We start from the raw sequence: 12,753 nt of genomic DNA, 5'->3' as shown, positions 1-12,753 counted from the left end.
CTCATCAACATGGCCTCAATACTTGTGACTGCTGCTTGCTCTAGAACAGATGTACTGGTCACAAAATCTGACCAGTGGATGTTTAGGATTGTACGGAGGCAGCGTTGATGGAAGTGTTCTAGGAGACGCAGGTGGTGGCGGTAGATGACCCATGATTCGGAACCATACAGGAGAGTAGACAGCACTATGGCTCTGTAAACACTGATCTTGGTGCTTTTCTTCAAGTGTTTATTACGCCATACTCTTTTGTGGAGTTTTCCAAAAGCACTATATGCCTTTGCTAACCTGTTGTCTATCTCTCCGTCAATCTTACCAGAATGTCATACCCAGAGTATAAACTGGGAGGAGTTGACTGGGAGCTGTCTTTTGCTGCTTGGAGATGGCATCGGTCAGTGGGTGCTGAGCGATTGTGTTGGACATTGCTTGTGTTGTTATCTCAACGCAGGTTTTTATGCTTCCCAGTTCCCCTCCCCATCCCATAGGGCAACGGGGTGGGGAGGCAGGAGGAGGAGGGAGAGATTGAGGAGTTGTGTTATGACACAAAGCATCCTTTGTTGCTGCTGGAGTTAAAGCAGGACAATGACGATGTCTGAACAAAATGTTTGTATGTTGTTACCACAGCAAAACCTTTATTAATACCTCCCGACCCTTTTCTGTAAGTCAACTAGTTACTGCTAACCTTCAAGATCAAGTTTTAGCTTCATCTCAGGTACTCAAATAAGTGTCCTTTTTTTCCATTTTTTATTTCTGTGGAGCTCATGGCAGCACAGCCATAAAATAAAGAGCTGGATTTGACCATTCTAGAAACACACATCAAGGGTATGTTAACCCAACTCAAGCCCCACTGCAACCTTTCCTTAGCATATTTTGACATCTTCTATCTAGACCAAACAAACTGGAGTCATGTCCTAACTGCCATCAGAGAGTATTAAACTCTCTGTGTCAGGACTATTAATATACAGCAAGATGTCTGGTGAATGTAAAGCACTGAAATGTGCTTTAAATTTTTATTTAAAATAATGACTGAATCACTTAATGCAGCTTTGTCTAATCTTAGTGTGAACTGGCCCGAGATTTATTAGATCACACAAAAACCCCAACATACACAAGTTACAGGCTGTGTGATTTGAATGTGTAGTGTTGTACAAAGACAAATTCATGAAGAGAAGGATCCTCAGGGCTATTAAACGTGGTGATACGTTTGTATCACAGCTTGTACATTAAGTAGGAGCATCATGCATGGAGGAAGTATTCCCCCATTTTGCTGGTTTCCTGAAGCGTTCGCTCTTAGGCAGCTGCCAGAGAGAACATCGAGAGTGTGCTGCAGACACACCACCCAGGGCATGTGGAGTCAGGGCAGTGAGGTCAGGGCTGACACAAACCATGTCTTGAATGTCTGTAGCTACCTTTAGAAAACAGATGCATTAGTGCTGTCTGCAGAGTGGGTCACTGCACTGGACTAATGGGTTGTTTGTATTGATTCTAAATTGAATACTTGCCTCTCAACAAAATGAAACTCAAGGCAGCCATCTACCAATGCTTTTTGCACGTACCTGTAAGTCTTGTTATATTTATTTATGTATTCTGCATTTTTTCATTTATTTTTCCATGAGGAACGATTAAGAGGCGGGTACTCCTTAAAATAAATGCAAAATCTTCCACTGACGTCAAGGGAGGACTAGGATTGAATATTAGCTGATATTGCCTCTCGTGGAACACAGAGGGAATTTACTTTAATTGCAGGCTATTCAATAAACTGCAGAATATAGGTATGTCATGAGAAAGTTCACATTCACAGATACATCTGCTGATACACATTCACACAGGAAAATGTTGAAGTTTGTGCATTTCTAAAATTGTCATCTCTCCCACCACAGTTAGGGAACTTTAAATAGGAAGACATTCTGACTGACAAAATTAAAATTAATGACACGACTTTTATTAAGAGACTTATGGCAATGCTGGTCTCATCTTTTTTGAGTGATGTTTAGGTTTAGGGTGAATTGGAGGAGAAAAGTCAGAAAAGGGATATCATTAATTACTTGTATACAGATTATTGAATACTCTGAGAAATACCAACTTTACTATGTGTTTGTAGTAAACAAAATGAAGAGTGACTTGGGATGATAATGGTCATAAATTCTGAGTAATGATCAATCATATTTCTGGGCAAATGAATAAAGAGGTGAGGTATTTTCTTTTACATTAAGGGTGACTTCTGGTCAACAGCAAGACTCCTTTGAACAAAGAGTTAAGCCCTAAACTTTCTCCAGGGTTTTGTCCTTCAGCATTGAGGTATCTTCTCACCCCTAGAGGTCCTTCCAAACCAAGGCTGAGGTTGAAAGATCCACTGGGTAACTGTCAATTTTGCCTAGGAAGCTTCTGTGCTATTCTGTAAATAGAAGAATTCTATCTCCTGAATATAGTAAAAATAATACAAAACTAACTTTAAAGGAAACATTAGCTGAAACAGGTGTCTTTTCTAAGAAAACAAAACACAGGTGTGCCCAAGAATAGATTTTACAAAAAATTTATTGAAGATAGCATAAGTTACACAAACTTACACTAATTCAATTTATTTTTATAAGTGTGGGGGTTTGTACCCTTTTAAAACCTATTAACATTAGGTAGCCACAAAAGAAGAGGAAAAATTTTAGGATTAGATTTTTAGAAAGCATTTATGATTTTTGTAAACATTTCCATTATTTGTTTTCTGAAAATCATAAGCTACTGATTTTTTTCTGTGCCTGACCACCTATTGAGTTTAGCTTAGTGGTTTTAATATTAATATTTTTCTCAGAACTTTAGAAATAAGTTGTCAAGTTTCAGTTTTGGAATCAGTATTGCTCAGATAATCCCATGAGTATTTTACAGAGGCAGCTGTTCTTACTACCGTTGCAAAAGTACTGATTTTGTTAGGCTTGCAGAAAAGTTTAAGTCATTTCAATTTCCTAATGGTATTTCAGTGTCATGTGTATGATTCGAATCAGTTTGTGCTTTGAATACAGCTGTAAAATCTAAAGGCGTTTTGATATTTCTTCTGTATTATAACATTTTAGAAATATAATTTAGTTTGAAATTCCATTTTGGTCAATCCATACTGTTGTTGCAGCCATTTTACTCCTGCCAATCCTGCACTATTTTTTTTTAAGTTCAGAGGTTAAAGCTGAAGGTTAGCTGAGACCTGGCTGATTATAGTTCAGACAGAGTAGTAAGAAAGAAACAAGATATGCCCATCTTACATAAAAGACGTGGATTTTTATGTGCCATTAGATTTGGTATTGTTTTGCCTGTTTCTTTCGCAGCAATGCAATATAAAGAGTTTGTTTCTAAATGTACCAGGTAAAATAAAGATGAATGACAAATATCTAATAGCTATAACTAAGTCAATATTAGTCCAATCAAATTCCTGGTTTTCAACTGCCCCAACACAATGTGGAATTTAATTCTTTGTCTTTATAGGGGTCATGGGTATATTTAATTAGCATATAATTTGAGAACACCATTTACTAATTTTTTTGTTGAGTCAGTAAAAGTTATAGAGGCTTTACAGGCAAATTAAGACACCTCTATTTACGTTGATACAGGAAATTTAAGCAGCAGCATGATTGCATTATCTTTGATGCTGATAAAGTGCTTCATGCTAATCATCTAGAACATTCCAATCATCTAAATTTTTTTGAAAATCAAAACACCTGAATTTGAATAACTGTAATTTTTGATGTAATGGATTAAAAATGGGTTAGTGTTTACTAAGTTCTGCAACACTTTGAGGAGCAAGATTAATCTCTGATCAGTAGAAAATTTTAAAGCATTTAAGACTTCTGACCATTATAAAACTAAACCAATAAAATTGTTTGAAAAGAAGGAAATGTGTTCTTTTCCACCATTTCAAGTGTAGAATAGAGAATAATTAAAAATCTCTGTCATGTGATAAAATAATTTCAATTGTGTAATTATTTCCTATTTACTTGTACTTAGCTTGAACAAAATGACCATGGTCAGTATTAAGGTAACATCAAAGCACTCCCAGCTGATTGTCTTCCTTGCTGACATATCTCCATGCAGCTATTTCACAGTCATCCTTTTGGCAGATGAATGGCCAGCAGACAGGCTCAGTCCTGCTGATACCAACAGCTGCTGTGCTGGCCTAGAAGTACACAGGGTTCTTGTTTTGATTTTAGCCAGACTATTTGTTGTGTACAGAATGCCAGAAACACTTTATTAAATAACATAGTTTTTTTTTCTGGAGGAAGACAATCTCTTCTGTTGTCTCTGGGAGAGAAGGGGGACGGGAGTCCCTTTCCATGCAGCCTGCCTGACAGCTCCTGTCAAGCTCAGAGAACAGAGCTAGAGGCTAAATTACAGGCATAGTTGTAGCAGTGTGGCTGGCAACTGATGTTTGTTAGTAAGTTCATGTGGGGTTTAACCTTTTTTTCCCTTCATTTAAGAATTCTTAAATCAGATAGGTCCAGTTTCAAAAGTGTCAGTCAATGGAGCTTTTCTGAAATCAAATCTAGACAGATTTTTCAAGATGGTCTGGAATGACAAAACAATTAAACAAATCCAGCTTTCTTGTCGGGCATGTTTCAATCAACCCACTGCAGCTTTAACAGCTACTTTCTTTATGCCAAAGTACAAAAAAAAAATCTCTTATTCCATAGTCTAATGGCAGGAATATATTTAAAGTAATATTTTCAATTCTGTAATAACATCTGTCATGCAAGTTTGTTTATAGATGGTAACAATTTTGGTAAGTTTGTGGAGTTTAATGCAATTTATGCATCTACGTCCACAGGTGGAGTTACTAGACAATAGTCCAGCTCCCAGCTTGAAAATGAGGTTTTATGATGCCTTCAAAAATTGACAAGATGAAGGATCTTTCAACATTCCATGTTACAGACACAGTGAAACGTAGTTCAGACTACCCATAGAGGTGACAAATGGTGCTTATAGAGAGGCAGGGAGGACGCAAATATGATGTCTCCTGTGTTTCTTACCAGTGCTATGGAATTGGCCATCAGATATTTTCTAAGGACTAAAATTATCCCAGTTGAAAGTTGCTAATATCTAAAGCATGAGACAATTGAAGTCAAAGATGTCTCTGGTGGGAAACCTTTACTGCCTTTGGGGGATTTCTGGACCATTCGCCATGTCCTTTAGCAGATGATTTTACTACTGACTTTGGAATTCACTCCATTGACATAAAAGTAATCTCAGAAATGCAGTTGGATTAGTTTGTGTGGAATTCTGAGACTACCTGGAAATTCATTTGAGCTACTTTCTTCTCTTCAAACGTTTCTGAACACTTTTTAAAAATAACATCCTTCTTTTTTGTTTGTTTTATATGCTATTCTTTCTGTCTATTTGATGCATTTGCAAACTGACAGCCTCCAAAGCTGGCAATTTATCCACTTAACCATGAACACCAAAAAGTTGTGAGTTAGATATAAATCTCCAGGAAGTTCTGGAGGCATTATTACAGACAGGTCAGTCAAAAACCTTGTGCAGTATACTTTATTGGTAAAAGCAACAGATCAGAATCAAGGCTTTCCCATGGGAACATTTGTCTTACTGCAATTTCCCAGTGACTACTTCTGGTCCAGAATCATTCCTATAAACATCTTAGCGCATGCCATCTAAAGAAAATAGCGACAGAGGATCTGTAAATCCCTTGATCCTGTGTTCTAATTTGTAACAGTAGAATAGGTGCTGTGCCTGTGAAAAGAATTAGGAGAGAAAAAGAATGTAGAAGTGCAATTCCTTCTGAAAAAGATGAGAAAAAGTATGGAAAAGTGAGCAAAAGCAATGTAGACTAAACACAGACAGAAGTTTAATATATTTAGCACCAAACAATTTATGTATTTCCTAAACAAAAGCTTCCAAGACAAGACCAAAAAAATATAAATAGTGAGAATATAAAATCTCTCACTATATCTGATATGCTTAGACCTCTTAAAGGATTATTAACATAATAAAAGTACAATACATAGATGAGAGAATGACATGACAACACAAGTGGTCACTGTTTTATTAGCAGCAAACTTGTTGCATTGCAAATAATTGCATCAGAAGAAGCAATTGGAAGACAATGAACCCATATGGTTTAGGAAATCCCTTTGGTCAGTTGGGGTCAGCTGTCCCAGCTCTGTCCCCTCCCAAACTCTCATGGTCCCCCAGCCCCCACTGGTGGAGCAGCCTGAGAAGCAGGGAAAGGAACACTGTTGAGCAATAGCTAAAACATTCCTGTGTTATCAACAGGGTTTTTATCACAAATCCAAAACAGCACCCTATGAGCTGCTCGGAAGGAAATCAACTCTTTCCCAGCCAAACCGAGGACAAAGGCCCAGCCCAAGTGTCAGGTGTGAGAGGAAGCACAAGGGAATGAACCAAGGAGGTGACGGGAGAAGGTTTAATATCTAGCCAGAGGCAGCTAGTCTGGAATATAGCAGATGCATCAGTTGGAATGTGTCAGTCTCACATATTTCTTGTCTCAGAGTTATTTCTCCTCTTAGGCAAACCAAAGACTGTTTTTGGAGCAAATCATATAATCAACTCAGAGCACACTGTGGCTCAGCAGCAAAAAGGAGCCTTATAGCTGCTTTAAGATTTTCTAGCACAATGAGAAATCTGAAAAGGAGGGAGGAGGTAATTTCTACTGGGCAATGTGAAGGGCCAGGACACAACTTACTTCAGAAGTCCAGGTTGAGGTGCTTCCCTTTTGAAGGCTATTAAAAAAATACAAATTACAGGAGGCCAATGGTTATTTTAACATGTCAGGATTTGTTAAGCTACTTGATAGTTCCCCAAGATAAGAAGATGGGAGAGATGTAAAGTGCCCCTGCGTGTACTCTTACCAGGTGGTATGTGTGTGGTTTTAGAATACCTGGGGAGATACCTGTCTCTGCCCTGCAGTAACGTGATGTTGAACATCACTGTTACTTTTAAAAGTGTGTCTCCACCAACCAATTTTTTCCATGAAAGTGAAAGAGGAATCTTCCACTCAGCATTAACAATAGTGAACAATGTTTCTAAAATTGTTTTCAAATACAATTCTAAAAATATTTTTTTTCGAAATTAACGTAACTTCACACAAAATCAGTTCTGAAGAACTGCTCTTCAATTCCCTGCTAGAATGGCAGAATTACACTCCCCAGTTTGGCTCATTTTTGAAGAGCTCTAAAAACTATGCCTGCAGACAAGTACTGCACATCATCCCTACACTTCTTAATTTGGCTTCTGTCATAGCAAAAGGAACATCAGCCATTCTCCAGGCAGTTTTTTGGGAATATAGTGACAACTGGTTTCTCAGCAGTAATTACAGAAGCCCATGGCATCAGGAACTCTACAAATACTTTGAGCACCCTCCTTCATTTATTCAACCTGGCATGTTCTGCAAAACCATAGAAAAAGGCTTCTCCAATAAATGACAACATTTTGGCACCCCCATTTCCCCATCAACAGTATTCTGGAAGAAAAGGAATCTTATTTCCTGACCTTTTGCACAACAGGAGTAGCAAATATAGTGTAAAGCTTAGAAATGATGCACAGCAGTTCCACAACAAGCTCTGTCATCATCTTGTTGGCATTTGAAGACCCCATATCTACTGAATACATTTCTACCGAATATACAAATAGAAGCCTGAATTGCCTCCAAATGAAAAAGTTCTTCACATCCACCACATAAATGTCCCAGATTTGAGAAAGATAAATTTCATTTGCAAAAAAAAAAAAGTCACAATGGCAATAATTCTGTGCTTAGTGTTCCATTCAGAATTATGGCACTACTTAAGAGTCCTATTTAGCAAACACAGGATTCACATGGGTGTCCATAGAAGGACAAATGTTGGTACACTCTGGGTAGCTGCACTTGAATTAGTCACTGTGGGGCCTCTTCGCTGTCTCTAGAAGTATATCCAAAGAAGTCCATGCTGACTGCTGACATAAATACAAGAAGTGCTTCCTAGAAGACCCTATGAAGAGACCCTACATTGCCTGAGATGTTTATATTTGCAGTGTAGACACCTAATGCTCAGTGAAATAGAGCCTATGATTCATACCCACAGTGTAGTAGGAGTGTAGTAGGGCTCTGCAGATATACACCAGATTCTTTATAGAGATCAATTAAGTAATGCTTCAGATTTTACTATTTCAATCAGTCAGGGACACAAATTAAAAAAAAAAAAAAAAGAAGGCAGGATTTATTCAGGATTTTGTCTAGGGAACTCTCTTGTGGTCATTCAGATGACACTGGAAACTTTGTTAAGTCCATATTTTCCTTCTTTATTTCTGAAGTAAAGCAAACAAAACATTAACGTGTCAGGACATTTGTCAAAAAGGTCATCACAGCTTACTTTTCCAATTTAAAAGAGATTTTTGTTTCCTGTGACACTGTGTATACCACTTTCAGCTCCTAACAAGCAGGAGAGCTGCTATGAATGCACTTATGATCTCTGGCAGTTGTTTCCCATATTTTTCCCCTTTAACCATATCTACAACAGTGCACTTGTGAGATTCTTCATTTCACATTTCAGTTCATCTTTTCCACATCTGTATAATATGCGCAAAGTGGATGTTCAGCTAATTTCGTCACGAGTCAGGTTTGCTAAAATTACCTCTTTACTTGGCCTTTTAATGATATAAAAATAAATGAATTAGGTGATTTGCACTTCCTTTTGCTATCTTAGTTTATTTAAAAGTATTGCTTCCTTGCTACTTTTTACAAACATTATTTGAGAAGGTTAGTGATAACTATGTGCACTAAATATTGAAATTCTGTCTGTTATCCATATCACTTTCTACACAGCTATTAAAATTTTTAATTTCATAACATTATAAAAAGCTTTAAATATTTTATCTAGCTTGAATGGAAATTTAAGTCAGTCTAATGTTTTCGTTGTAAGCAGAAATGAAGCAGATTAATTCTGAGAATATTTAGCATTATTTTTCTTGATGTTGTCATTCAGAATAGGACTTATATGTAATATGAGCAGGTAAATTTAAAGATAACTGAAGTCAATCAACAGACTGGGCATTTCAGCCTGTTTTTGTTCTGTTGAAAAATTTCCTTTCCAAGTTGTAGCAAACTACTAAAGAACGAAAGGGTTGTTTGGGGTCAGAATTTAGTAAAGTATTTGAATACTTAGAATGGTAAATTAATGAGATTTAAACAAGTCTTTAAAATTAAATTCATGTATACATGCATTACAAAGTTCACTAGAGCAGAAGGGCTGAGAGAAATTATCTCTTTTAGCGATAATCCATTCTTTAACTGGCTCATTCTTCCTAGTTTGTGTTTATGGAAGTGTATGAATCTGATGCTTTCTTTGACTTCATTGACATGGTATAATCAACTGGAATGGTACCAGCTTGTGTGTCTAAGTCTTGAGTTCCTGAGGCTGAATTTTCTACTGAAGTCAATTGGCTAGAGATGCTGCATTGCAAAAAATGTGTTGGAATAGAGATATAACATCCTCATCATGTACTGTAGAGCAGAGAGTGAAAATAATGCTGTAGCCTTCAGAGCTATTTAATGGTCAATTATATCACTTCACAGTCAATTTTACATATTAGTAAGTGGTTTCTGCATATATATTTTTCTGTTCAGGTCAACTTCTATGTGAGGGTGAAAGCAATTTATACCCTTGGACACAGTGTATCTCTGATTGCTCTTACAACAGGGAGTATAATTCTTTGCCTTTTCAGGTATGTATTTTTCATGAGTAAACTAACAATAATAAGGTGGCTTTAACTGTTGTCTGATTGCTCATATATTTAGAAAATGCATTGGTTTTACACTTTTCTCATTTAAACAGCTGACAATAATGTAATGCTGTCTTGATTTTTGCTAGCACTGATAATATTAAAAAGTTTCAAAGCACTTCACAAATTTACAGACGTTACAGCTGATGTAAGAAAGAATAGCCATTTAGGAATGGATTATATAAAGCATTTTCTATTTCATTATTAAAATCAACAGCTTGAATTGCTCTTGAGTATCAGTAGGATGCCGGTCACAACACCGGACAAATGGGCGGCCGTATTTTGCAGAAGCTTCTGAGTAGTCTCCAGGGTTACTGTAATCAAAGGTAATCATTAATTTGTCCGAGTTGTAAATCACAGAATCACCTTCAAGATCATCTAGTCCAGGCATCAACCTAGCAACCTTATCAATCATCCTTAAACTGTGTCCACATGTGCCACATCCAGGCTCCTCCTGAACACTTCCAGAGACAGATTCCACCCTGGGCAATTTATTGTGAAAAGTTCAAATATCTAATCTGAATCTCCCCTGTTGCAGATTAAAGCCATTCCTCTCATCCTCTCATGGCAGAAGAGACTGAGCCCCACCTCACTGCAAACAACACATAATGTGTAGAGTACAGCATGTTGTTTGCCAGAGCCTCGTTCCTCTGATGAACTATTCCTATGTCGAGTTCTGTAAGCATTTCAGTCTGACATCAGATTTTTTCAATATTTAAATAGTCATAGACTATTCAGAGCAGATAGGTAACCCATAATTATATTTGGAATACCTCTGAAAAAGATTGAGTCACTCATGGTTATATTCTACCACCAAATGATACAGGCAGATTGTACATTTTCAAAATTTCTAAAACCTAACAATGCATTTAATACAGAGAATTATAGACATCTCAACGTTGCCCATCACCAGAAGTTTCAAGAAGGTTGGTTTGTTCCAGGTGAGAGTGAAAATAAATTGTAGAACACTGTATTTCTACATAACACTGACATTATAGATCTTACTATACTTCCTTTGGGGTCAGTCCTGTGTAACAAAACCTTAAAAAAAGTCAGATTCTCTGAGATGTTTTTCTTAAGGAGAAAAATATGAATCTCCATCATTTCTTAAGATGTGCTGTCATGTGCATCTAGTGTCCGTAAATGTTCCTCACACGGTAGTTTTGTATTGTGAGGGAATCATATCAAATTAATAAGCATGGTAGCTTTTTTTTCAGTTACAGAACAGAATTTCTATGTTATTCTGGAGCATCATACACATCCCAAATAATATTACTTTTTGTCCGCTACCTCCAAAATATTGGTTTGACAAGCTTGTATATATCCAGTATCTATTATTTCAGCTGCTGAATGGGATGAATAACTAATCATCTACATTAGTTACTCAAGAAAAATGGTTTCCTCACATTTGCAGTTTTCATGTATCTCTGAATTCCATAGGAATATATGATGCAATCTGACAAAATAGTGGTATTTCAGTTTTTCTCAGAACCTATTTCAGGAAAGGACGTGCATGGCCGCAGCAATCACTGGATTTTTGACAATGCTTCAAGTTCAGTCTAGTATTATTCAGCCTGGTTGTCTTTTGCCAAAGTGGGGGCTAGAAAGGTGGATCTGTTTTTTATTTTCCTACACTCACTGTAACTATCCTTGCTTTAGTAGTTTCAGAATGGGTTATATAGTGTTTGGTAAAAATCAAAACTGGGAGACTACTTGGAAGTTGCCAGTGCACACTGCCAGAACATCCTGCTGCATCTTCATTCGTTCACTGCTTGCTGAAATGCCTTGGCTTCTGGCCTGTTTCCAGGTGCAGATCAAGGTGCTGGTTTTGACCCCAAAAAGCTCTTAGCAGTTTGCTTTCTGGGGGTTTGCTATAAAAAGGATCTTTTAAATTGGAAGGTCTTGAAGGGAACGTATTTTAAGTGAAAAGCCCTCAACTTATAGCCTGCTTCCCCTGAGCACTCATTCACTTACTTGGAATATTTAATCTTTTATTTGTTTGTCAGGCTTTCACATGGCTGATGGACCAAAGAAGAGAAGCTTTAAATCTCATTGAATAGAAAGGATAGGAGATCAAATGTTTTGAATACGTTTTTAATTGTTCCTGCATACACTCCCATCCTAGGATGAAAAACCATTACATAGCAAAATGCAGGAGTTAAATAAAAGAACAAAATCAGAAAATAACATGAGAGCATGTATGAAATATATCCAAGATAATAAAACTTTTATTTTCAAGAAAAATATTGGAATGAGTGCACACAAAGAAGGGTATAATAATCTATGTTTATTGCCAGCTTATGTTAAAACATGGGAGAAATAGCACTGGATCTTGTAGTCTGTGATACTATAGACAGGAGTAAGAGAGAAAAAAACCAGCAAGGCAGCACTGGTAAAATGACAGAGAAAAAAAGGGTAGGCTCTTACTCAGGGTTCATAGTACTAAGAAATGTTTTCGGAGTAATAGAAGTCTGTTCAACAATTTCTGCATCATAATCTAAAACACCTGTTTTTAAATCTCTTCTTAGAAAACTTCATTGTACTCGGAACTACATCCATCTGAACCTGTTCCTCTCTTTCATTCTAAGAGCAATCTCTGTTTTAGTCAAGGATGATATTCTCTATTCCAGCTCCAACACAGCTCACTGTCCAGAGGATCAAACCTCATGGGTAAGAAACCTCATTTGCTACCTGGTGTAATATTGGATTGTCACTAAATTTTCCTCCCTGATCCTTTTCAATATTTAGGAATACCAAGGTGTCAGTGTAGACAATTCTGTTAGAAGCAGACAGAGAAAGAAGGTTGCAGCACAAGTAGATGTTAACGTTTGCATGTCCATGTCATCTGCCAAGACAAATCATAACCATCTACAGTGCAGAATAAATATGGCCACTGCATTAATCAGCTGGGAGAGTTGAAGACAAACAGGAGTGCCATCAGCTGGGAGTGATTAAAGGCAGCTGGTCTGGAAGTGTTCCAGCAGCTTTTTC

General features: G+C 37.1%; 1 protein-coding gene across 1 annotated transcript in view; it reads left to right on the top strand.

Annotated features, from left to right (window-relative positions):
* VIPR2 (vasoactive intestinal peptide receptor 2) overlaps nt 1-12,753 on the top strand; it is a 53,587-nt gene that overhangs the window by 21,953 nt on the left and 18,881 nt on the right. The window contains exons 5-6 of the mRNA XM_027720762.2: nt 9,608-9,705; nt 12,291-12,432. Of these exons, the coding sequence (XP_027576563.1) occupies nt 9,608-9,705; nt 12,291-12,432 (240 nt within the window). The remainder of the gene's footprint in view (nt 1-9,607; nt 9,706-12,290; nt 12,433-12,753) is intronic.

The sequence above is a fragment of the Pipra filicauda genome, unplaced genomic scaffold (assembly GCF_003945595.2).
Source record: "Pipra filicauda isolate LSUMZ 115617 unplaced genomic scaffold, ASM394559v2 scaffold94_size2452230_pilon, whole genome shotgun sequence".
NCBI classification, from domain to species: Eukaryota; Metazoa; Chordata; class Aves; order Passeriformes; family Pipridae; genus Pipra; species Pipra filicauda.
Note: the sequence above shows the minus strand (reverse complement) of the source record. Positions and strands in the feature narration are given on the sequence as shown.